Source organism: Brassica napus, chromosome C3 (genome assembly GCF_020379485.1).
Source record: "Brassica napus cultivar Da-Ae chromosome C3, Da-Ae, whole genome shotgun sequence".
Classification (NCBI taxonomy): Eukaryota; Viridiplantae; Streptophyta; class Magnoliopsida; order Brassicales; family Brassicaceae; genus Brassica; species Brassica napus.
The window spans coordinates 70,064,497-70,090,580 of record NC_063446.1 but is presented as its reverse complement, the minus strand read 5'-3'; the positions used below and the strand labels follow the sequence as shown (position 1 = coordinate 70,090,580).

Sequence of the window (26,084 nt, the reverse complement as noted above, 5' to 3'; positions counted from 1 at the left end):
GAGCACATACGTTCTCTTTATATAACCATAAAGATAACACCAAATAAGAAAATTAACTTAAACGTAAATAGGAAAACTAACTTAAGGATTATCAGTAATTAAAAGAAAACCTAGATCATAAAAAGGAAATCCTAGTAATCGATGTACTTGCTACATCAGGTCTCCCCAGCTAAGAAAAAATTCGTCCCCGAATTTTCTTGATCATCACCCGCATGAAATGGACTAAGATGCTTGACATTGAATACATCCGATGTGTTCATATTTTCTGGAAGACGAAGTCGGTAAGCATTAGCATTAATCTTCTCTACAATCTCGAGGGGACCAATCTTTCGTGGCTTCAGCTTGTTGTACGTTCCAGGAGGAAAGCGATCCTTAGTCAAAACCGCCCATACTTTGTCACCTACATTGAACTGAAGTTCTCGTCGATGGACATCTACTGCAGCTTTGTACTTTGTTGTAGCAGCCTCCAAATTGTCACACACCTTTTGATGTAGCTCCACGAATTCGTCAACCAAGTCACAAGCTCGGCCATGAAAACTGTTTCTGTCAGGTGCAATGCTCAAGTCCAAAGGACCACGCGAAACAATGCCAAAGACCACTCGAAAAGGGCTAAAACCTGTACTGCGATTTTTTGCATGATTATGTGCAAACTCACCTTGGCAAAGTATTGAATCCGATGATTTGATATTGTCACCCACAAGACAACGCAATAAATCACCCAATGCTCTGTTTCTGACCTCGGTTTGGCCATCCGTCTGAGGATGATAAGTGGAGCTCATGTCTAACTTGGTACGCAAAAGTTTCCAAAGAGATCTCCAAAAGTGGCTTAAGAATCTTGAATCTCGATCTGAAACAATCGTCTGCGGCAGTTCATGAAGCTTATATATTTCGCGGAAAAAGAGGGTGGCAACTTGTGAAGCATTTGTGGTTTTCTTGCAAGGTACAAACCGTGCCATTTTTGAAAATCTGTCAACAACCACCATTATGGAATCGTGTGCACGTTGAGTGCAAGGTAACCCGAGAACAAAGTCGACACTAATGTCAGACCATGGCTGAGTGGGGATGGGTAAAGGAAGATACAATCCGGCATTAGACGCATGACCCTTGGCAGATTGACACGTAACACACCTTAGGACGTAGCGCTTGACGTCACGACGCAGCGACGGCCAGTAATAAGAGGTGGAAACCAGTTGCAAAGTACGATCCCTGCCCACATGACCTTTTTCGTGAAGCTCTCTGATGATATGGTGTCGCAGACTGCACTCGGGAATGCAAAGTCGAACACCATAGAACAAAAATTGATCTAACACAAAGTAGTCGGGTGTACGACCTGCTAGAGCCTCCTGCCAAATCTTCCCAAAGAAAATATCGGAAGGGTAAAGATCAGGAAGGACAGAGAAACCTGTAAAGGAGGTATGCAATGTCACTAGTAGACCTTGGCGGCGACTTAAAGCATCCGCAACCTTATTCAAAACACCAGCTTTGTGTTTAATAACGAACGTAAATTGTTGCAGGTAGGCAAACCAGGATGCATGGCGTGCTGATACTTTATCCTGAGATCCCATGTGTTTTAAAGCGTCATGGTCTGTAAAAAGCATGAACTCCCGGTGAAAGAGATAATGGCGCCAATGTTTAACTGCCTGAATCACTGCATATAGTTCAACGTCATACGTACTATACCGACCACGAGCCCCAGCAATTTTCTCACTATAAAAGGCGATGGGCTTGCTTTGCTGACTCAGGACGGCACCAATGCCTGTTTTAGAAGCGTCGGAATGCAGTTCGAACGGAATAGCAAAGTTGGGTAAGGCGAGCACAGGGGCCGACGTCAACTTGCTCTTGATAGTAGCAAACGCGTTGTCAGCTTCCGGAGACCACAAAAATTGCTTTTGTTTAATGAAATCTGTAATAGGAGGCATAATGCTGCTAAAGTGTGCAACAAACTGACGGTAAAAAGATGTTAGGCCATAGAAGCTGTGTATCTCAGTGATGGACGTTGGTGTTGGCCAGCTTCGGATAGCTTCAATCTTCGACAAGTCAACCTCCAGACCGCGAGAAGAAACGATATAACCCAAAAACAAGACTTGGTCGACACCAAACAAGCACTTTTTTGTAGCAGCAAATAGTTTCTCTCGCCGCAGGACCAATAATACCTCACGCAAATGGCTTAGATGATCGGCGAGGGAGGAACTGAAAATCAAGATGTCATCAAAGTAGACGACAGCAAATCTCCCAATAAACGGCCTCAATGCTTGATTCATAACGCGCATGAAAGTACTTGGAGCATTAGATAACCCAAAAGGCATCACAAGCCATTCAAAAAGACCTTCTCTAGTTTTGAAAGCTGTCTTCCATTCATCTCCCGGACGGATACGGATTTGATGATAACCACTCTTGAGATCCAGTTTCGTAAAGATGGACGCTGAACCAATTTGGTCTAAGAGATCATCGAGCCGCGGGATGGGGAACCAATAGCGAACTGTTATCTTGTTGATAGCTCTGCTATCCACACACATGCGCCAAGAACCGTCTTTCTTAGGAATCAATAATGCAGGAACTGCACAAGGACTAAGGCTCTCACGTATATATCCTTTCACCACTAGGTCCTCAACTTGTCGTCTCAGTTCGTCATGCTCTTGAGGACACATTCGATAATGTGGCCTATTTGGAAGAGCAGAGTCAGGAGCCAGATCAATACAATATTGTATATCGCGCAAAGGAGGCAATCCAGCTGGCAAATCATCGGGAAAGACATCACGAAATTCGTGAATCAAAGGCGAGAAAGCTGGAGGCACTGCAAACGTGAGTGCTGGTTCCGGTAAAGATGCCATTAACACAAATACCACATCAGAAACACGGAGCTCCGCAACAAACTCCGTCTTGGATATAAGCAACACTGGTCGGTGCATCGTCAAAACCTTCGCTGGAGTAGGAGTTGTTGCACGAGACTCATTAGACGAGTTAGTATCTTGTGAAGGAAGCAATGTGATACGCTTATTCTCGAAAGAGAAGGAATAAGTGTTGGCAAATCCATCATGTAAAGTTCGTCGATCATATTGCCAAGGACGTCCCAATAATAAATGACACGCGTCCATAGGAACCACGTCACAACATATCATGTCACGATAGTTAGCACCTACAGAAAAGGGAACCTTGCATTGACGTGATACACGTATGTCTGTTTGTGTATTCAACCAGATCAACTTATAAGGGTTCGGGTGTGGCTCCGCAAACAAAGCCAGTTTGGCCATTGCTTCCTCTGAGATGACGTTGGTGCAGCTACCCGAATCGACAATAAAGCAACACACCTTGCCTCAAATGGTACATGAGGAGCGGAAAATATTGGATCGAAGCCGAGATTCGTCTATGACCTGAGGACTCATCAACGTCCGACAAAAAACCAAAAGATGTCCCGTATCACCGGAGACTAAGTCTTCCTGCTCGGTCTCAGTTTGTTCATCAACGATTTCTTCATCATATATAACTTCTTCGTTGGATAAAAATATTCGCTTAGGACAGTTTGACTGCCTATGGCCGATATCTCTGCAGTTAAAACACTTGAATGTCACTGGTCGAGTAACTCGGGAAGGTCCAGCAGCGTTATTCTGATCATTACTCCTCACTGGATTATCTTTTGCAGTTGATTCTGTATTAGATCCTCCAGTTGTGTTCGTAGAAGTGGTGGATCGCGCTCGTGTATTTGCTGATGACCAGGAGGTCTGCGTAGTGTGCAGATTTTGCTCAATAAGGACAGCACGTTGATGTGCTTCAGAGACGGTATTAGGATTAAACAACAATAGATTATTTTGTATTTGCTGCTGTAATCCCCCGATGAACCTTAGACACCAATTGATCCTGTGTTTCGAGAAGATATTCCTGGATAGAAGTGTAAAAAATTTAGACGCATACTCATCCACTGTTTTGTTGCTTTGACGAAGGTTCTGCAGTTTATTATACACTGTGCGTGTATAGTTGTAAGGAAGAAAAGCTTTCCGTAGAAGACGCTTCAGTTTTTCCCACGAAGCAATTCGTTCTTTACCAGCTCGGATGCGTTGTTCCTTAACGTGTTGCCACCAGGATGAGGCTCGTCCTCTGAAGCGGGTTGCCACCAAAGAGACACGCATATCAGCAGGAACCTGCTTGAATGTCAGAAGCTCTTCCACTGAGCTGATCCAGTCAAGCAGCTCGTCAGGTTTTAGACTTCCACTAAACTCCGGTAAGTCGAGGCGAAAACCTGACTCCCAGTTACGACGATCGCCACGCGGTGTGGCTAATACGTCATTGGACAGGGTAAGATATGTCTCTCTTGCAGACCTGCAAAAGGGTTGTCGTCCACAAAGTCATCTTCCGCATCCTCCTCATAAACTTGTTCAGCACGGCGTCGATCTCTAGCTGCCTGGGGTCGAGCTTCCATTACCATTCGTAGAGCTGCCTCGAAAGAAGCCTGCAACGAATCACGTAATTCAAGCTGGAAAGTGGCGAGCGCTCCCTGTATGGCCTCCGTTTGAGCATCAAGTTGCTGTTGAACATCTTTCTTAGGCAGCATGGTTAAGATTCTTTGTCTCTGATACCAAATGTTGCAGCTAGCGTAAGGGACAAGGCAAAGATTGAATCAACACGAGATTGTTTCTTTGACGACTTATGATTTCAAGCTTCGCAAAGATTGTAATCAAGAGGCGATTTGGAGAGAAGTAAGTCTCAAAACTTATATTATAAAAACCAAAAATTAAGAGAGCACATACGTTCTCTTTATATAAACCTAAAGATAACACCAAATAAGAAAATTAACTTAAACGTAAATAGGAAAACTAACTTAAGGATTATCTGTAATTAAAAGAAAACCTAGATCATAAAAAGGAAATCCTAGTAATTGATGTACTTGCTACATCAATCTCAATACCTAGTTTTTTCACAGCTTAATGATTTTCCGCAATGGGTCCAATGCGATCAAGTATCTCTTGAGGAGTGATGGGTCTCGTTCTGCCTCTCTCGAAGAGGTTCACCAGATTGCGGAAAGGCATTTTTCTTCTGTCCTCCAGGATATCAAAGGAGATTATTGTGTTTCACTCAAGGATTTGCTAAATAAAATTATCATCTTCAAATGTTCTGATCCGAAACAAGTTATTATAGGAGCTGAAATATCAAGTGAAGTGATCAAGGAGACTATTTTTAAGATGCCTAAGAGTAGAACCCCTGGTCCTGATGGGTTTCCTTGTGAATTCTTCCAAGCAACCTGGTCTTTTATTGGTGAAGAGGTTTTGAAGGCAGTTCACTACTTTTTCAGGGCGCCTTTTATGCCGACAGCTTTGAATAGCACATCTTTGGTGTTGATTTCGAAGCGCCCAGGAGCTGAGTGTATAGAGGATTTCAAACCCATTTCTTGCCTGAATACTGTATACAAATTAATAACAAAAATCATCTCAAACCGGCTCAAGTGTGTGTTGCCTGATGTGATTTTGCCTAATCAGACAGCCTTTGTCAAGGATAGGCTTCTTTTGGAAAATGTGTTGCTGGCTTCCGAAGTCCTCAACGGGTATCACTCTAAAAAATCTTCTCCCAGGTTCGCTCTTAAGATTGACATATCTAAGGCTTTTGACTCTGTCCGTTGGGATTTTATTCTAATTGCTCTCCAAGCGTATAATATTCCACCCAATATTATCTCTGCAATCAAGGCATGCATCACTACCCCAGCGTTCTCTCTATCTATCAATGGGGTTACAGCTGGATATTTTAAAGGTCGTACAGGGCTTCGACAAGGGGACCCTCTTTCTCCGGTCTTTTTTGTGTTGGTGATGAATGTCCTATCCATTATGCTCGATAACGCTGCCAAGGCTGGCATCTTCGATTATCATCCAGGTTGCTCTCATATTCAGCTTACTCACCTGGCTTTTGCGGATGACTTACTTATTTTCTCTGATGGCTCTGAGAAATCTCTGGCTGGTGTATTTACCATTCTGTCTCAATTTGAGAAGCTATCATGTCTTGCGGTTAACATTCACAAGACAACCATGTTTTCTTCTGGCCTGCCACAGGAGCTCCTAGATAGATTCAAGACGAAATTTCTTCTATCTTCTGAAAGCCTACCAGTTAGATACCTCGGTCTTCCGCTGTGTTCTAAAAAGCTCACGATCAAGGACTGTGACCCCCTTATTTCCCAGATTAGAAGAAAGCTCAACGGCTGGCTCCATTGCCGTCTGAGTTTGGCGGGTCGACTAAGGTTGATTTCCACTGTGATCTCGGGTATTGTGGGGTTTTGGACTTCAGCTTTCCTTCTGCCTAAACGTGTTAAGCAGCTAATCAACAGCTTGACTACTTCCTTCCTGTGGAAAGGTACTCTTGATAATTCTAATGGTGCTAAGGTTGCTTGGGATGCCCTTTGCTTTCCCAAAAGTGAAGGAGGTTTGGGACTTCGGAGCATCTCTCATGGAATGCAATTTTCAGCCTGAAGCTTATTTGGTTCTTATTCTTTAGATTGGGATCTCTTTGGGTGGCTTGGTGTCGTCATAAGTATCTCTCAAATGGATCCTTCTGGTCTTTAAACGAAAAGAATTACTCTATCTCGTGGACATTCCGGCGTCTTCTCAGGTACCGAACACTCGCTCTTCCCTTCCTTCGCATCAATGTGGGGAGAGGAGATGACACTTTCTTCTGGTATGATCCATGGACATCCATTGGGCCTTTGATCACCTTTTTGGGAGCTTATGCTCCTACTCAACTTGGTATCCCGTCTGACTCCCTGGTCTCAGATTATATTGTTATTCATCACAGCAAGATAAAGCCACTTGGGTCACTGACTCTATCACTTACTCCCACTTTTCGTCAAAGATTTTGTGGAATTTTATTCGGCCTCGACAACAACTGCTCGTTGGAGCTAGTATTGCCTGGCATACTGCAATCATTCCCAAGCACTCCACTAATGCTTGGTTGTTCCTCCTCAACAGAAATCCAACTTTAATGAGAGTAAAGTCTTGGAATTCTGATATTGAAACTACTTGCCTGTTGTGTGGTCTCTCTGATGAGAATATAGATCATCTATTTTTTTATTGCAATTATTCTTGGACATGTTGGAGTATTTGCGTTCATAAGCTGGGATTTGTTTCGGTTCCAAGGAATTGGGACCTTGTGATCAACTGGCTTATATCATTACCCAATTCTCTGATGTGGAGTTTGTTAGTTTTTAATAACTTTTCTCTTCTTTGCTTCGGTAATAGGCCCCCTTCCCATTTTCTTGTATTTATGTACCGAGTTTCTTTTCTCTATCTAATATGAAAGCCTTTTATAAGAAAAAAAAAATTATAACATAAGCTTGGACGATTTGGTAATGTTATGTGTGATATAATATCCCTTATTATTATTTGAAAATTAATACAACATTTTTAGCTATGAAACACGTCATCATTAGAATGCTTCTCAAAGTCTTTTAAGAAATATGTTAGTCCATCTAACACTACAAAAAAAGTCTACATTGATAGCACATTATTATAGCACGTTTTACTGAACTGCTATCGTAGATGATTTAGAAATTTCCGTATTATATAATAGCATTAGATAAACGCTATGATAGAGAAAAACCTAAAAATAGCATTTAATTAATGCTATTTTAAGAATTACGTGAGCGGGAAAAATAAAATCACCGGTTTCATCAGTACTTAGCGGGAATTTAGATTTAAGCGCCAAAAATATTATATAAGTGGCTTAATAAAACTACGAAAGACTTATAATAGCATTTTTATAATGCTAAGAAAAGCTATTTGAACCCCTAAACCTTAAACATGGTTTTAAGCCCTAAACACTAATCACAACCCTTAAAACTCTAATCTTTTTATATTATAACTTCAAATCTTAAAATTAAACTTAAAATTTAATCTTCTTGATCTTAAACTATAATTTCCTAACCACATATCCTTAATCTTTAATCAATCTCTATATCCTAAATCATAACTTCAAACATAAATTATACATTCTGTGTAAACATACAAATTTTTTAAATGATGACCAAAATGATAATCTTGATATTAATCTAATATTTCCAAACTTAAATATTAATTCTTAAAATAAATATCAATTTATTATGTTCAAAAATAACTTTAAACTTAAATTCCAAAGTACAAAATATAAATTTTGAAATAAGATATAAGTAAGAAAAATTATTTACAAAACAAATCATCAAAGATTGAAGGGAAAAAAAAAGACAATTTATAAAGAGTATTTTCTTGCTACGATTTAGCTACGAATTTTTTTGTAGGTCTTTATAAAATAGCCACGAAATGCCACGATTTTTTTGTACATGCTTAAAACCCTAAACCCTAAAATTCTTTTAAACCCTAAACCCTAAATATAAACCTTAAAACTCTATTCTTTTTCATAATTTAACTTAAATCTTAAATTTAAATTCATAATTTAATTTCATATCATAATTTAAACCCCAAATACTATATTCCAACCCCTAAACAATAAACATAAACACTATACCCCAAATCATAAATCTAAACATAAAATCTTATATTTTAAATTTTAAAATATTAAACTTTACTTTTAGATCTTATCTTCAACCCAAATCCCCTTACTCAAAACTGTATATTCCATATACACTAAACTTTACTATACATACAATACTCTAAATATAAACTTCAAAACTAAAATTTTGAAAAGTTAACTACAAATCTGAAACCTAATATTCAAATCTAATATTTTCATACTCTGATCCAAAATCTTAAATCATAGTCTTGATATTAATCAAATATTTTCAAACTTAAACATCAATTCTTAAAATAAATATAAACTTATTATGTTCAAAAAAGAAAACTCTAAACTTAAATTATAAACTCGAAAATACAAATTTTATATGAGATATAACTAAGAAAAATTACTTAGAAAACAAATTATCAAATATTTAAGAACAAAACAAAAATAAAAATAGAAAAAGAAAGACAAAATTTCTGGCCAATCAGATTCTAATACATAGATCACACTCTTAACCAGTGGATTAACTTAGATCCAAAGGTAGAGATTTATTCAATTTAATTTTTATTTTTTTTCTTCTCTCTCTCTCCCTCTCTCACGACAGATCTCATCTCATCTCCTTCTCTGCTTTTTTTTCCCGATTCTCTCTTCTTCACTCTAACCTCTCATTCTCATATCTTATATCTCTCATCTCTCTCAACGCCTCTCTCATCTTACCACCACCGTGTCTCCTCCTCGTCTCACCACCACCGTTTTCCCCCTTGTCTCACCACCACCACGGTCGACGTCTCTCTCTCTCTCTCTCTCTCTCTCTCTCTCTCTCTCTCTCTCTCTCTCTCTCTCTCTCTCTCTCTCTCTCTCTCTCTCTCTCTCTCTCTCTCTTCGTATCTGTGTATCTCCTTCTCTCTGTTGCTCTATTACAAATCTGATTTTGTTTTGTTTTTGGTAAAGATAGGTGGAGGAGCCAAGGTTCATGGCGGCTGGAGGAAGCAAGGTTCATGGCGGCTTGAGGATGCAAGTCTCGTGGCGGCTGGAGGAATCAAAGTTCATGGCTACTGGAAGAGGGACAAGGCTATGGAGGAGGCGGCAGGAGTTTTTTCTTTAGGTTTAGGTTTTTTAGGTCTAGTTAAGTGTAAACCGAGTTAGGAAAATTGTAGTGGTCTGATTTTATTTTTTAATTTCTGGTTTAGTTTTGTAAACTAAACTAGAATTAATCTGTAAACCAAATTAATTTATTAATAAAATTTATTTTCAGTTACAAAATAATTTTCGATTTAATTTATAATTATTTAACTTTTAACTAATTAATCCTAATTAAATATTCAAAATAATTTTTAATTGTTATATTTCTAGTTATAGCATTATATCAATGTCATTATATGTACATCATAACACGAATCAGAAGCTATAGTTAAGTTAATAATATCATATAAGTGTTGCTATCGTATTTGTATATTTCGTAGCGTTCAGAAAACACTATCGTAGGAGGGGTACCTATGATTGCTGCCGCATACATAGCATTTGTGAATTCGCTATCAAACATCTACTATAGCATATTTCTCGCGCTAACAATGTACATATTTCTTGTAGTGTAAATATATATTATATTTTCACTATACCAATTATAAAATTAACCAATTATGTAGAATTAATATTTTTTCTTCTTTTTTTGAATAAAAGTTACAAAATTACCTAATATGATTAAAATATATGTATGACAATTAATGATTTAAATAATAAAGATTTGATAACAATTTGCTTATACTCAATTATTTTGTTAACTTTTAGATTATTAAAATAAATAAAACCATCACATTACCATATAATAAAATTTTAGATTTTTTCGTATATATTATATTTTGAATTTAAAAAGTGAGTATAAATTAGTAAAGCTGTTATAAGTTTCATATTGAAATTTTTGTGATCACTTGTTTAAATTTTTAATTATAAAAAGACAAATGATCATAAAACTATATGTGTAAAATTATCATTTAATAGGTATTCAGAATAATATATCTACCATATAAAAATATTTTTATTTCAAAATTTACATTGAACAAGTATTGAGAACTTAATATTTTAATTTCAAAATTTGTAGTGACTTTAAAGAACTATTACAAATTTATTAAAACTATTAAAAGTCTCACAGTGAAAATTTTGTTATCTGATTAAAAATATTTGTTAGAAAAGGGATAAAAATAATCATAAAACCATATGATTAAAAAGTCTTATTAAAATACATTATATATTTATGTTAATATATTTAAATTTAATTATATACCATATAAAATAGATAAAAGTGATTATTTAAATTACTTAGCATAAAATAATTGTAAATAAACAAGAGTGATAATTTTAATCTATGTGTGTGCGTTAATTTGATAGTTTATGTAATAACTAATGATTTCTCAATTATTCAAAAATATTTATTATTTTGTTATCTTATAATATGTAAAAGAATGTAAAATAAGTAATAGTACATAAAATAATTTATATATACAATTCTCATTCGGCGGATCTTAAAATAGTAACTAAACGTTATACTATAAGCTTCGACGAGTAAGCTAGTATATTTGAGATTTTTATTTTGACAAACTAGTCCCAATAATTGTTATGTCATTTTTGTAATGATCATTTCTCATTGCTCTCTCAATAATTTACAAGTTTCACACATCAAGTGGAGCCAGTTAAAGTTTTAGTAACGAAAACTTTTGATTCCATATGTTTATTATTCACTATTAATTTAAAAATCTTACACGTGCACACATATATATGAGCAACAATTGAAAGAAAAACTCTTGTGGGTTACAAAGACAATGCCAAGTAACTTATTCAAGAATCAATAGTAGTACTTTAAGTGCACACAGCAGGAACACCTTGAGGAAACCTTTTCTTATCGGTGCAATAGTTATACACCATGTACTTTCTTTGCGCCCATTTCACTTTATTCATACCCCCCTTACCCAGTTTCTTAGTAAACCAGTGGGATTTCTTGGGGCAAGATGATTTACCATTAGCCCAAACACATCCTTCGACGTTGTAGTTTCTGTAGTAAGCAGTGAAGGGAGCTTTTGACCAATCTGTTTTCTCTAATCCTCCCCTTGTAGCCCAATGCTCGGCTTCCCAAAGACTCGCGTAGACTCTCATTGGTTGGCTCTTTGGGAAATGTATTCCAATAGACTCGGAGTTCTTGAACTCTCTAATGGGAATGCCATCAACTGTAAAACTGGAAATGAAAAAAAAAACAATGTGAGAATCTTGATTCATGAACACTTAGTCTCAAAACATATGAGAAGGGATTACAAGAACACGCTTACATGATCCTTTCAGGGTTCCATGTGATGCAGTAAGTGTGAAAGCCAGCGGTTGGGTCAAACCATAAATGAAACTGTTGTTCTTTGTCTCCTAAGCCTTTAGTGTAAACATTAGTATGGAGAGTATACGGATGACCAGTAATGTTTCCCAAGAACTCGAAGTCAACCTCATCCCACGTAGTTCCATGGGACTTAAGCTACACAAAAGTCATCATAAAACACCAACAAACTCATTAACTATATGTAACCTAGAAAATTTGAAAATATGAAAAGAATGCCTTAAAGTTGTAAGTTACTTACATAGAAAGTTGTGACTGTTCCAGCGGAGTTACCAGGGACAAGCTTCATCTGAACCTCAGCTTTGCCATATAGAAACTCTTGGTTGGATTGAAAACCGGATCCAGAGGATTTGTCAAGCGAAAGAGAAAGAAGTTTGCCTTCATTGTCGTGAATCTTTCCACGTCCATCACCCCAATGTATATTCACATCTTTGTGGAAGCTACCCGCATAGACACATTGTACCGCAAAGAGATAGAGAGCCAAGAACGTGAACCTTGTACCGCAAGAAGACTTCATTTTTGTAGATCTCAGATGTAATACTGTTGATGGAAGTTGAGGCAAGTGACATTAGTTTATATAGCTGCTGGAAATGAAACGCAAAGAGAAAGAGAGATGGTAGTTTCATGTGGTTGATCATTAATGGTGCATGTGCTTTCGTTGGGTCACAGCTTTCTGATATTGATTATTTGATACGTTGTTTGCTGTTAAAAACGAATCAAACTAAAAATAATACTAATTTCGTTACTTCTTTAGTGTTACAAACCGAATAATTTTAGACATTTGTATCAGATTGGCTGATCTTAATATTTTGTAATGTCAACGCAGCTTCGAATTTCGAGCACCGACTATAGAGAATTTCCTTTTTAAGTTCAAATGGAGCCAAACCTATAACGTAACAGGAAGACACACGCATTGAAGTTTCCTTAAACTTGGGTCTATATCATTATATATCCGTAAAAGGAAGGTTTGATGTTTTGAAACTTATTTTTCTAAAAGTTAATGTTGTTGTAAACAAAAAAAGAAGTTAATGTCAAATCTTGTGTCGAATCAAAATCTCTCTTGGAATTTGCAAACATAAATATTAAACAGTAAAAAAGTAAGTTTGCTTCGTCTTTCTTCACACACCGTTCTATAGAAACTGCCTGCATTACATCTCTCTGCCTTTTCATTTGACGTTAGATTGAGGCACTGCTTGTTTGTGGCGGCCTTTCAGTGAACTTATTAGGGGTGGGCAAAAAAACTAAACTCAAAAATTCGAACCGATCCAAAAAGGTAAATTTTAAACCAAATTGAAGCTGACATAATATCCGCCGATATTTCGGATATTGAGTTTATCCGAACTCAACCCAAACAAATATCTTGTTTTAGAAACCCAAACTCGAATTAGAACAAGTTCAAATGGGTTTACAATGTATATCTGAACTAAACCAGAGTAAATCCAAATTGACACCGTACCAAACTTTTATAATTTCTAAAAAGCCCTTAATATTGTGCTCCCGAAGACCCAAACCTGAATTGACTCTGAACGAAATCCGATTGCACACTCAGAACATCCATATCTAAAACCCATTGTTCATCCAAGAGCATGCTGATATCGTTGGTATATAATACTAACCACACTTTTTGTTATTACTTCTTCTATAATCAGTGGAGCACTCATTGGATGGTGAATTTGGCAGGTTGTCAGATTATTATTCCCCGAGAAACCATGTCTGTTCTTTTGGGAGCAGAAAATGGAATTTCATATATGAAGGAGTTCGTAAAATTCTACTTACCTTGACTCCAAATGTAGTTCATCGCATACCTGAACTGGACATTTTTGTTTCTGTATACCTCAACTTACGCAATCTTTTGTAAATCAACTTTGATCCATAATCCATGAGTCAACCGTTAAATATATTCAGTCTTGAAACTATGTTCAATAAATTCATCACCAGGCTTCGATTCTGAGCTGTGTTTGTGTAAAAGGACCGTACTGTTAAGAATGTATTTGATATATATTTTACAATATACATGAGGACTTATATATACAAAGCTCATAGGTCATCCCATAACTATACATTCCTAAAACAGAGGAATTCAAATCATAGAAGATATTCTCGAGATATATGTGATATCTCTTACACGCCCCTCAAGATGGAGCCGGTGAAACCACTCCAATCTTGTCTCTTAGCTCCAAGAATCTTGACTGTGGTAGCGGTTTAGTTAACGCATCAGCCAGTTGGTCGCGAGTATGAATGTGAGCGACCGATAGCGCTCCACGCTGAACTTGATTCCGCACAAAGTGGTAATCGAGGGCTATGTGTTTCATGCGCGAGTGAAACACATGATTTGCACAAAGGAATGTGGCACCTACATTGTCACAAAAGATTACTGGGGCAGATGGTAGAGATACTCCAAGTTCAGAGAGTACGCTGCATATCCAGTTTATCTCAGAAGTTGCATTCGCCACAGCTCGATACTCAGATTCGGTGGAAGATCTCGCAACACCATTCTGTTTCTGTGAGGACCAAGAAACAGGGTGTCTGCCAAGGTAGATGATGTATGAGTTGGTGGAGACATAATCATCGGAGTCACCAGCCCAGTCCGAGTCTGAATATGCCCGAAGAACCATGTTGTTATGCGTAGAAAAGAAGATACCGTGCATTGGTGTTCCAGCTAGGTACCAGAGTATTCTTTAGGGCTGGGCAAATAAACCGAACCCGAAAATCCGAACCGAATCCGATCCGATGAAAATGAATCCGAACCGATCCGAACCCGACATAAATACCGAATGGATCTTGTTTTATGGTATTTCGGGTTATGGGTATTATCCGAACCGAACCCGAAATTAAATGGATATCCGATAGAACCCGAAACATTCAAAATGCCAAAAAAAAACTTGTACCAAACATGATCTCAATTCCTAATATGTAGCCAAAATACACTAAGATATTATTAAACATATACAATAACTATCTACTACATGAAGGTTGATGGTTGAAAGTGGCGGTTGAGGCTTGAAATTTTTAGATTTTGGTTTTATTTTCATTGAATAATTTTTTTCATTTCATGAGAACTTAATTTTTCGTTTTATGATTTCATTTATTGGTTTTCTTTCTATCAATAACAACGTATACCTTTCGTTTGACTTTGAATGATCATGTTTGATGTTTTTTTCTTATTTCTGAATCGATTTTACTTATGTTTTGGTTACAAAATAGGTACAAATCAAGTACTTTAAACCCGAAGAACCGATTTTACTTATGTTTTGGTTACAAAATAGGTATAAATCAAGTACTTTAAAACCAAAGAACCGGTTGGAACCCAAAACCCGAAAGTACACCGGGTTGTACCGGTTCTTTGAAGATTTACTAACCCCGATCCGAACCCGATAAAACCCGAACCGGTCCCGAACCGAATTTTTATATAATCCGAATGGGGCTGATTTTGATAAACCCGAAAAACCGAGACCCGATTGGACAAAACCGAAACCCGATTGGGACCCCGAATGCCCAGGCCTAGTATTCTTTTTGCAGCCTGCCAGTGATCTTCCGTGGGCATGTGCATGAACTGTGAGAGTTTGTTAACCGCGAAGGCAATGTCGAGGCGTGTGAATTGAAGGTACTGGAGACTTCCTATCAGCCGACGATACTTTGTCGGATCAGATAGAGTAGTGCCGGAGCGGAGATGCAGTTTCGGTGAAGAGGCCATCGGAGAGGTGACAGGTTTGGCGTTCATCATGTCGTATCGATGCAGAAGGTCTAGTATGTACTTCCTTTGATTGAGATGAAGGCCACTTGCAGACCGATGAGCCTCAATACCAAGAAAGTAGTTTAGATCTTCTGGGTCTTCCAAGAACCGTTGGATGCCTTCAGCGGAGTTGCCGGTGACTAGGATATCGTCAACGTAGATAAGAACATAGAGGGACTGGTTTCCCGAGCAAAGGATGAACAGAGAAGTGTCCGCTAATGAGTTGCGAAACCCCAGACTGAGTAGAAAGTTGCGTAGTTCAACATACCAAGCTCTCGGTGCTTGTTTAAGACCATACACTGCTTTGTGAAGGCGCCAGACATGATCCGGTTTGTCAATATCGATGTATCCTGGAGGTTGATCCATGTATACCTCATCAGTTAACGTCCCTTGCAGGAAAGCATTGTTGACGTCTAGCTGCTTTATAGGCCATGAATTGCTAACGGCAATATCCAGAACAAGACGCAGTGTAGTAGACTTGATCACAGGGCTGAAGGTCTGAACATAGTCTCGACCAAACTGTTGGTTGTATCCTTTTGCAACTAGGCACGATTTGCAGCAGCGGTGAGTGCCGTTGGCATGATACTTGTTCGTATAAAGCCATCTGCAACCAACAACATTTTGGCGAGGTTGTCGTGGTACAAGCTCGAATGTACCATTGCGTGTAAAAGCATCAATTTCAGTTGACATGGACGCTCTCCATCGTTTATCTTTCAAAGCTTGAGCCACGGTCCGTGGTTCAGCAGGAGCAGATGAGGAGAGAGTTGCGTAATAGTTGTAGCGAGGATTAGGTCGTGTGATCTGATTCTTCCTGCGAGTGACCATGGGATGGTTATTTGTAGGTTGCGGAGGAGCGGCAGCAGGGGCAGGAGGCGCTTGAGGTGATGATGTTGTTGATGCCGATTGTTGTTGAGACTGAGCCGAAGGGATCGCGTGAGACGCGTCAGAGGTGGCGTCTAGTATAGGATCTTCACTCACACTATCACTGTTAGTAACACTAGGCAAAGAGTTTGAAGAATTAACCTGTTCCGTCGAGTGAGAATTAGAGCCCGAGGTGCCCGTTTGCTCCATGAGTGGCGGTTGTGGTGTAGTTTGAGGTGGGTTCGGTGGGTGAGGAGTGAAAGGAATCGTGGTTACTAGAGGAGTTGGGTATGAAGGTGAGGTTGGTGGTGGTTGTGTACTCGGGTGAGGAAGCATTCTCGTCTTGAAAGGGATGACATGTTCGTCAAACCGGACATGGCGAGACACATAAATGCGACCAGTGTTCTGTTGAAGACAAAGATATGCACTTTGTGTCTGAGAATAGCCAATGAAGACACACGGAGTGGATTGATCCTCAAGCTTGTGACTCGTATACGGCCGTAGCCAAGGGAAGCAGAGGCTCTCGAAGACGCGAGTCTTATTGTAGTTTGGGTGATTCCCGAAAAGCTTTTGTATCGGTGTATCCATGTGAAGAACTGGAGTTGGTTGACGATTGATGAGGTAAGTGGCCGTTGAGAACGCATAGGACCAGTACACTTGGCATGTGGGCGTGGGTGAGTAAGGTGAGACCGGTCTCGACGATATGCCGGTGCTTTCGTTCAGAGACCCTGTTTTGCTCAGGAGTATGCGGAGGAGAGGTGAGGCGTGAGATGTCTGCTTCAGTAAGGAGTTGACGGAGAGCAATAAATTCCCCGCCATTATCGGAGTACAACGTGCCTATCTTTGTCGAGAATTGGTTCTCCACTAGAGCTTTGAACGCTGTGAAGGTTTCTTTGACTTGTGACTTTAGTTTGAGAGGATATAGCCATGTGTAGCGGCTGTAATGATCCACAAGAACAAGGTAATACTTAAAGCCATCAACTGAGATTATCGGAGAACTCCATAAGTCTGTGAATATATATTGTAGGGGTCGGGAAGAAAGAATAGAGCTTTGGTGAAAATGCAATTTATGAGTTTTATTGATGACACAATCTGAACACAAAGTAGTTTGGGATACAGATTGAGTACAAGGTAAAAAGAATTTTGAAATAATAGCTTTAAGAATAGAAGCAGACGGATGTCCTAGGCGGTAATGCCAATCAGACAGTTTATTTTTGGGTGCAGGAGAAGTAAAAAAGGCTTGAAGGGTTGAAGGGTTGGCTGGCCACTCATAGAGCTCATCCTTGGTCTTGTCTTGGATTAACGGGACCCCCGAGCTGAGATCCTTCACCTGAAACGATGCACGAAAAAATTCAACAGATACTTTGTTAGCATTACATAGGCGATAGACTGAAATGAGATTTTTTTAATGTTTGGCACATAGAGAACATTGTTCAGAGATAAGTTTCTTATAGCTGAGGGCAGAGTAATAGAACCAGTGTGTTATGGCGAGACCAGAGCCATCTCCTATCAGCACAGAGTCATCGCCATGGTATGGTTGAGTGAGCGACATGTTGTGAAGATCACTAGTTAGGTGGTGTGTCGCACCTGAATCCATAAGCCATGCTGTGGAGGGGTGTGGAGCCGAGAGAGCAAGGTTAGCTCGTGGCTGCCAGGGACGGAAGGGAGAAGTGCTGACGTTGTTGTATTGAAGTTGAGACGTCTGTGGCATCTGTGGACAACGCCTGGCACTGTGACCGAAGACACTGCAAATTTGGCAGCGACCTTGGTATCCTTTCGATGGCTTGTACTCCTGCTTCTGAAACTGGTTCGGCTTGTTGTTGTTATTGTTGTTATTTTTGTTCCAGTTTGAGTTGCTGCCTCGTTGTTGGTGTGGCTTTGAGCGAGTTGTCGCCATGTTCGCTGTAACTGGAACCACCGAGTTGGCTGGAGGAGTGGAGATCGCCATTATCTTTGCTTCCTTGTTGATCAGCTTCTCATGGATCTCGATGATAGAAGGCGAGATCTCACGACCTTCGACTTGATCAGTGACTGTCTTATACTCTTCTGGCAGACCATCAACAATGAATTCAATCTTATCCTCAAGATCTAGAGGCTTGCCAAGGAGAGCCAACTGATCAAACCTTGTAGTAAGACCGCGCATGTAGTCGTCAATGGTCTTGTCTCCTTTGGTGTAGTGCTTGAGTTGGAGACGAAGCTGTTGGATATGACCTCGAGTTGGCGTGGCGTAGGTGGTGCTGAGTGACTTCCAGACATCGTGCGATGTCTTGGTGTTGGTCACCATCGCTTGAATTGATGGAAACAAGGTACCAATCAAGGCACTGTAGATGAGGCGGTCTTGACGACGCCATTTGGCAAAGGCTGGATTTACAGTAGTTTCGTCATTGACGGTGATGGTTTGTTCCGGTGCCAGCGTGGATCCATCAAGGTGTCCTACGAGGTCGTAACCATCGAGGAGAGCAGTTACTTGGAGATTCCAAGTCATGAAGTTTGTTGTCGTGAGCTTGGTGATATTCACCATATTGATGTTGAGTAGATTCTGGTTGTTTTGAACAGTTTCTGCAAGAGGAGTGGCCATGGTTGAAGCTTGACGAAGAAGAAGAAGTTTGAAGGTGGCGGCCGAGAGAAAAAAAAAAAAAAAATTTAGGGTAATCTTAATCTCTTGTTACCATGTTAAGAATGTATTTGATATATATTTTACAATATACATGAAGACTTATATATACAAAGCTCATAGGTCATCCCATAACTATACGTTCCTAAAACAGAGGAATTCAAATCATAGAAGATATTCTCGAGATATATGTGATTACAAATGATCATAAGGAACACAAAAACTATAAACACTTTTGCAAATCTACATCTTGTCCGATCAAAACTTTCACCTTTTTGGCTCCATCTTCTTACAAATTCTAAACCCTGTCCCTGCAAATCGGACAAGTCCCGACTTTCACCAACCAAAAGTCCACACACTTGCGGTGAAACACATGTCCGCATCCAGGCAACTTCCGACACCACTGTCCTTGTCTGAACCCTTCGATGCAGACCACGCACTCGCTTCCGTACACCGTCGGCTCGTAGAACTTGAACTGGGGAAGGCTCTTCACGAATCTGGGAGACAACAACCCATCTGAGGATTCGCGACGGCGGTGGCGGTGGCGGTGGAGAAACCAGTAGAGAGAGAAGAAGAAGAGAGAGAAGCTGAGAGACATGAGGATGAAGAGCAAGGCGGTTGCGGCTACAGGGATCATGATAAGACATGCGAGGATTTTCGAAAGAATCTTTGTTGATAGACTCGCCGTGTGGCACTTCGGTGGCGCCGACTGCTCTCCTGTGATTGGTTCATCGTGGAGAATAGATATCGACATCGGACGATCGCGGCGGAGATAAAAGTCTTCTCTTTAGTCTCTTACCAATGGAGTGAGGAGAGAGCGAGAGTTATACAGAGTACAATCGGGGAATTGAATTGGGTCGAAAATTGTGGATTCAACAATACAAGGGGTGTTTGCATGTTTTAAATTATTTTTAATTGGTTAATTATATGTGTATATATATATATATATTTCATATGTTTCATAATGTTTTTTTTTTTTGCTTACAGCACAAATATTAAAATTTTACATTTTCTATAGAATACTTTTTAAAATATCAAAGTTTAACATTGCAAAATCTAAAATTATATAGTTTTCAATAAAACTAACACAGAAATGTCAAAATATCTTAAATTTTAAAACGATAAAAATCTTCTAAAATATCATATATATATATAATGAAATGGAAGAAGTGTATATTTTGAAAAATATTCGAACATCTTAACTAGTTCTCACCATATTTAACAATTTTATTTACTATTTTTATACAAATTTATATTTGATCATTCCATTTACATTATGTTATAAATTTTGTATAAATTCTTTCCTATTTTTTATAATTATTAGAAAATTATGATATGTACACTTTAAACTGTTTGAATAAAAAAATTAATAAAATTTTAATCTAGCTAATAGACTAATGAAGTAACATATGATATCCATGGCCGGTTTAGATATAGGAGCGACCGCCCTGTGCCCAATCCGTTGTCTTCCTATTTCTTAATAGATAAGTATCCGATTTTTTTTAAAAAATACATGTATTTTTATATTAAAAATAAGAAAAGGGGTCCAAATTTTTTTATATGAAAATATTTTTTTATTTTCATAAATTTATTTTTAAAAATACTTATATTTTGAAAAAAAAACATATGTCTATCAGAGTTTTTTTAAAAAAAAAATATTTTGGAAATTAATTTTTTTTTTCTCCGGACCCAATGACACCATTTAGCCGGCTGCGATGATATCATTATCTCAAGACAGAAAAGTCAGCGATAACGAAGTAACATATGATAACAAAAAAAAAAACATATGATAACAAAAAAATACAAGCGTAGACATGCGTTTGAAACAATCAGATTATTATCTGCACGTAATAATACAGTATGTTTTTTACATCACAAGAAAACTAGAGGAGAAAAACAAACGGCGAAAACAACGTTTCACCTAAGGATAAGAAAGCAGAGCTAATTAGCCAAACGACAAATAATACGAATTTAACTGATTTGGGTTCAAATTGATCTCTGAACCTTCCTATATGGTAATGCCAAGTGTGAAGAGATAGGGACTGGCCGACAAGGGCAGCTTCCTTGGTAACACCATTTCTTATGTCACCATACCATTCCACCACCTTTAACATTCATTTTTAATATTATCTCCTTAGTTTCGTTTTCACATTTTCATCTTGTTCATTTTGCTAACCACTTCTTGTGTCGTTTCGGCCCATTATCTTCCGCATTCTAATCAGCTTAGGCTAGAACTTATTTTGGGATGTCCTGATGGCTTTCTTATCTGTCAATTTTAGTTTCACTATGGCTATTATTATTAATGACTAGTATTACTTAAATTATAAAAAGTTATAATCCAATGTAACTCGAAGTAAAAATTTATGTTATAAAATTATAGATTTACAGAGTGTGTTTACTGCAAAACTATAGGATACTATATATTGAAAATAATTTATAACGTTTTTGATGTATAAATCGTACTGAATCAGTTTTTATGAATATTATAAATAATAACATCTATTAAATTTAACAAAATATGTCTAACCTCATTGGAAGTCACGAGAGTTGCAAGAATGTGCGATGATTCTGATTCTTCCGCAAAGTTTAAACAGGAGGTGTTTAGTCTCAACAGATGTAGACAGAACAAATATCATATCTTACATATAACTCAAATAAGATGGAACTGGACTTGAGCTATATACTTGAATAACATGGAACTGGAAAGTCAGGTGACCAAACAATAGAATAGAAACTTAAAACAGAACTCTGCAGCAAACAAGAACCTTCCATGATTGCATACAAACTTTCATAGGAACGGGAACAAAAAACTTATACAATTAGACCTCATCCCGCTAATACTTACACACAAGAAGAAGAAGAACGTTGTTATTAATAACATACATACTCCATGTTCCATCAATGTATCTTCACTTCTGATCCAGATCGTTGTTTCTGCCTTGACGAAATTAGGAACCGACATTTCAACAGAAGGGACCGAGCTTCAAAACCCGCTCATTGCCATCATCATTCAACTAGGGAACTTAGCGTCTAGTCCATTTCGTTCAATCCAAATCTCTCATGACATCCTGCGAAGTGAAAAACCAAACTCTCTCAACAAAACAACAAGCGTGAAGTTTTTTAGCTTCAAGAATCAAAAGGGTAATGATAACATTTATATAACAAGGTTTTATTGATATATAAAATAGCTTATTAAAGCTTTATTTTAAGTGAAAGAAACTAAAAGGAAAGAAGGAAACTTAAGAGATGTCACCAAGAGATTAAAGATAGTTTGATTTCATACAAAGAGTTTGAAAGTGGGCTATAGTCCTAAGGAACCCTAGTTACATGGTTAACAAACACTTCATACTGGATCATAATATGGGCCCTGGTGTGGGCTTTAATAGGTAAAACACAACTAATAAGACTTTACGAGTAGGAATAATGGGAGTGACGTCGATTTTGATTTTAAGAGCGTCGATAACAGAAAGAACTTCTTCGTTTCCAGACGCCATAAACAGTCTTAGAACTCTCTCATTCAACTTCCCAGCTTTCAGTGTCCTCTTTTCATTACACACAAAAACAGAGCAAAAGAGAATCAATTGCAAAAACAGAGCAAAGCTCTACACTTATCAATTATAACTTCTCCCCGAAAGATTCAAACTTTACACTAAATTCGAGAAACCCAGACTAATAAAAAAGGAGGGTGAGAGAAACGCTAAAGGGGACTCTACCTTTTTTCCGCGTTTGTCTAAATGAAACGCTAAACGTGGCGTTTGTAGAAACCGCCCATGACAATATGTGTGGGGACGTGTTCAGTTGGACTAGTTAACAAGAGTCCCATTAATGGCTAACTGGGCTGATGGGCCTTAAAAGAAATAAACTAGAAATATGGACATCTTTTTGTAAAAAAAAATAATTTTGCTCTAATATTCTTGAGTCATTTATAGACAGTTTACGAGTTTTATTAATGCTTTAGGGCAGTTTGTGCTACTAGAGCAGCTTCTAAGTGAAAAGACTCAAAATGCCCTCTTATGAGCGTAACTAGTGAGTTGAATTTTAGTTAGGAGATTTTGGTTTGATTGGATTTTCGAAATTCAAAAATTAGTGGTGAATCCTAGAAAAGATTAAACCTGATTTTATATATATAACTAGTAAAGTCTATTTTTTTTATATCTTCTCATCTTTTTTATTTCTTTTTTTTTCAGATTTGGTTTTGCTATTTTTTTCCCAACGATTGACTTTACAATCCCTAAAATCACTAGTCATCCAATTCTTCAAGAACTCTCGTTGAAGCTTAGAGTCTAAAAACCAATTATCATCCTGTGGCGAATCCAATATTCGTCTCATCTGCTTCTAATATCGCCAAATCCTTCTGATAGTTAAATCATACGCCCCCTTCTTCCTATGTACTAAAAAGTCACAGATTCATGTCGTTCGTCCTCCATCAGAAGATCGCGGCAAGACCCAGATGCTTCCACGTTATCGGCCTAGGATTACAGATCAGGAGATGCAACTATTATATGGACATTATCCTCATTTGTATGTTAACAAGATTGTCTTTCTAGTTCTTATTGTGTTTTTGCAGTATCGTTCTATGCTAAAGAGTCATTAACTGTTTATTCTCGAAGCCCAAATTCCAAAATAATATCACTTTTGAAGAATTGAGAAGATAGATCACTTTGAGAAGTTTCGGGTTTTATTTTAATTTCTTGTTGTTTCTTTTAGTTCCTTGTTGTTTTAACTCAAAAATTCAAATGTAGTTTTAACTCAATATTTTGTTCTTCAAGACCTTAAGACTTTGAGAATTTTGCTTTTTGTGTTATTCAACAATTTGAATACTAAGAATAAAGAATAAGAATATATATGCAAAATGATTTTTGTGTTATTCAACATATAAGACAAGTATGAATTCACAAATGCATCAGTTTTCTGTTTAAAAAACGTACATGTGAAGTAAAGTACTTGTGGATAACTATATATGTACACATGTACACATTGAGGCAAATGTACACATGTACACTATGAGTCAAATGTATCCATGGACATCCTACCTACTGAATGTTTTTGTAGAAAATTTACAAAGGAGTCTTGTTTAGATGGTTAAAAAATCGTTAACTATAGTTGGTCCAAACATTCACTAATGCCATGAGCCCTCTGAATGTAACAATCATTTTGAAACGAGGCATCTCAAGTTTTGAACTTTCCATTTGCTGTGTATACTATATCATGTACACAAAATATTTCATTATCCACATGTACAATGATTCATTTGGATACATAGTGTACACATATACACTTCATCGATAGTGCACACATGTACACTCTATTGATAGTGTCCACACGTACACTAGGATGGATCCATTGTGTAAGGTGGACGTATTTTAAAAAATATACCAGTGGCTCATCAAAAAAGAGATTTTACATTCAAATACATCTAGTACACGTATACATTCTGATATTTTTGTCCATGGGAAACTATGTGTATATGAAGTACACGATGATTGACTATCCACGTGTACACGAGAGAGTTGACCATTGTTGATTGAGCTTTCTCTCTGCGAATGCGATTGGAGCTTGACGGCGACGACGGTGTAGCGGCTCAGGCATGTGGTCTCACAGTTTGATACTACAGACAAAGATGCTCGTCACGGTTTGAGATTGTGAGTCAATCAAAATCTCAAAAATAAAACAGTCACGATTCTCGCCGGTGGTGGTCCTATTGGATGAATTTCTTGATTTTCATATTCTGGTCCATGGTGGATGATGGGTCTTCTGCATCGTCTTTGCCGTCGAAATTTCTCCACCGTTGTATATGCCTCCGTCGTTGCTACCCAAAGTTGATAATGTCTCTGTCGTTGATGGCGTTTTCATATATGTCATTATTAAACCATCATCGAAGATGCATCTTGACCTATCTTAAAAGATAGATTGAGCAACAGAGATAATAATTACATGCAAGTTCTTTTGAAAAAATAATCCGAAGAATCAGATTTCAATTTAGAAAAAAATAGAATGTTTGGAAAGAAGAAGACGAAGAAGAAAGATAGAGGGGCCCATTTTGTCTATAATCAGCTTGACCATTAGATTATTTATAAAAATGAAGGGTTGTGATGAAATCCTGCCAATAAAAGAAATAGATATAATCTGGACCGTTGAGTGGGAAGATAGATGTGTGGTTGAGGTTGTTTCCCGCGAATATATTGGTTTGGTTAGTCATGAGTTTAGTTGTAAATTGACTAGTTTGTTTAGGAAAGAAGGAAACTGTTAGAAAAAAGTGTTTTGGTAGCATAAACTGTCCTATTATGTTATAAAAAAACTTAAAACTGTCTCTCAGTGTAATTCTTTCAATATTCTTCTACTGAAAAATGTTACCAGTGTAGCTGTTATAGAACTCTTTTTTTTTTTGGGTCAAAAGCTGTTATAGAACTCTTATATTTAGATTAATCTTATATAATATAAATATATCTTTTTTGTGTTCATAATTTATGCTAGAACGTAACAGAACTACCACTTTTGACATCCAAGTTATAACCTAAAGAGAACTGAGCAAATAAGACATGTGAAACAAGCAAATTTAAAAATGAACATTTAATTGAGAAGCATTGTATAAATGGAGGGAAAATGGCATATTCCTCTGTAAACTAATTGTTCCCGGCTTTTTCAAATACGAACTTTTAAGCCATGCCAAAAACTACATGAACAGCGGAAAAATGGTTTATTCCCCTATGAACTAGTTATTCCTGATTTTTTCACACACAAACTTCTAAGTCATGCCAAAAACCACATGAGCAACTCTCTATCTTTTTGAATTACATGCACAAACTATCGATTTTAAACTAATTTCCGTAAAACCGTAAACAGTGTTATTTAAATGTTAACTTGATTTATGACAGGTGGAGAGTCGGTTGAATTTGGGTTGATAAAAAAAATATTACGCTTTTTTATTTTATTTCTTCTTTTTTTAGTCAACTGCTCTTCTTCTTCAGAAATCATTTTACTTTTCATCATCAATCGAGGATAAAATTTATTATTCTGCAGAAAAATAAAACGTTTTACAT

General features: G+C 37.7%; 2 protein-coding genes and 1 long non-coding RNA gene across 3 annotated transcripts; all 3 read right to left on the bottom strand.

The window, feature by feature from the left end:
- Positions 1 to 11,229: 11,229 nt before the first annotated feature.
- Positions 11,230 to 12,847, bottom strand: LOC106386249 (xyloglucan endotransglucosylase/hydrolase protein 19-like). Its single transcript, XM_013826126.3, has 3 exons — positions 12,078 to 12,847; positions 11,781 to 11,974; positions 11,230 to 11,689 (listed from the first exon to the last, which is right to left on the bottom strand). Exons 1-3 carry the CDS (start codon positions 12,351 to 12,353, stop codon positions 11,317 to 11,319), a joined length of 843 nt encoding a protein of 280 aa, XP_013681580.2. The 5' UTR covers positions 12,354 to 12,847; the 3' UTR covers positions 11,230 to 11,316.
- Positions 12,848 to 13,094: 247 nt separating this feature from the next.
- Positions 13,095 to 19,939, bottom strand: LOC106386248 (RING-H2 finger protein ATL14-like). The gene is made up of 2 exons (XM_013826124.3): positions 19,285 to 19,939; positions 13,095 to 13,515 (listed from the first exon to the last, which is right to left on the bottom strand). Exon 1 carries the CDS (start codon positions 19,796 to 19,798, stop codon positions 19,343 to 19,345), a length of 456 nt encoding a protein of 151 aa, XP_013681578.2. The 5' UTR covers positions 19,799 to 19,939; the 3' UTR covers positions 13,095 to 13,515; positions 19,285 to 19,342.
- A 783-nt stretch (positions 19,940 to 20,722) lies between these two features.
- Positions 20,723 to 23,724, bottom strand: LOC125583489. Its single transcript, XR_007320520.1, has 3 exons — positions 22,457 to 23,724; positions 21,572 to 22,112; positions 20,723 to 21,310 (listed from the first exon to the last, which is right to left on the bottom strand). It is a non-coding gene; the product is annotated as an uncharacterized LOC125583489 (long non-coding RNA).
- Between the last annotated feature and the right edge of the window lie 2,360 nt (positions 23,725 to 26,084).

What these genes read in the sequence shown, in the direction of transcription:
- LOC106386249 (XM_013826126.3), bottom strand. Translation starts at nt 12,353, where the DNA reads ATGAAGTCTTCTTGCGGTACAAGGTTCACGTTCTTGGCTCTCTATCTC. An exon ending in GAACAGTCACAACTTTCTAT is followed by an intron (nt 11,975 to 12,077) that starts GTAAGTAACTTA and finishes ACTTTTGTGTAG; the next exon opens with CTTAAGTCCCATGGAACTAC. An exon ending in TGGAACCCTGAAAGGATCAT is followed by an intron (nt 11,690 to 11,780) that starts GTAAGCGTGTTC and finishes TTTCATTTCCAG; the next exon opens with TTTTACAGTTGATGGCATTC.
- LOC106386248 (XM_013826124.3), bottom strand. Translation starts at nt 19,798, where the DNA reads ATGTCGATATCTATTCTCCACGATGAACCAATCACAGGAGAGCAGTCG.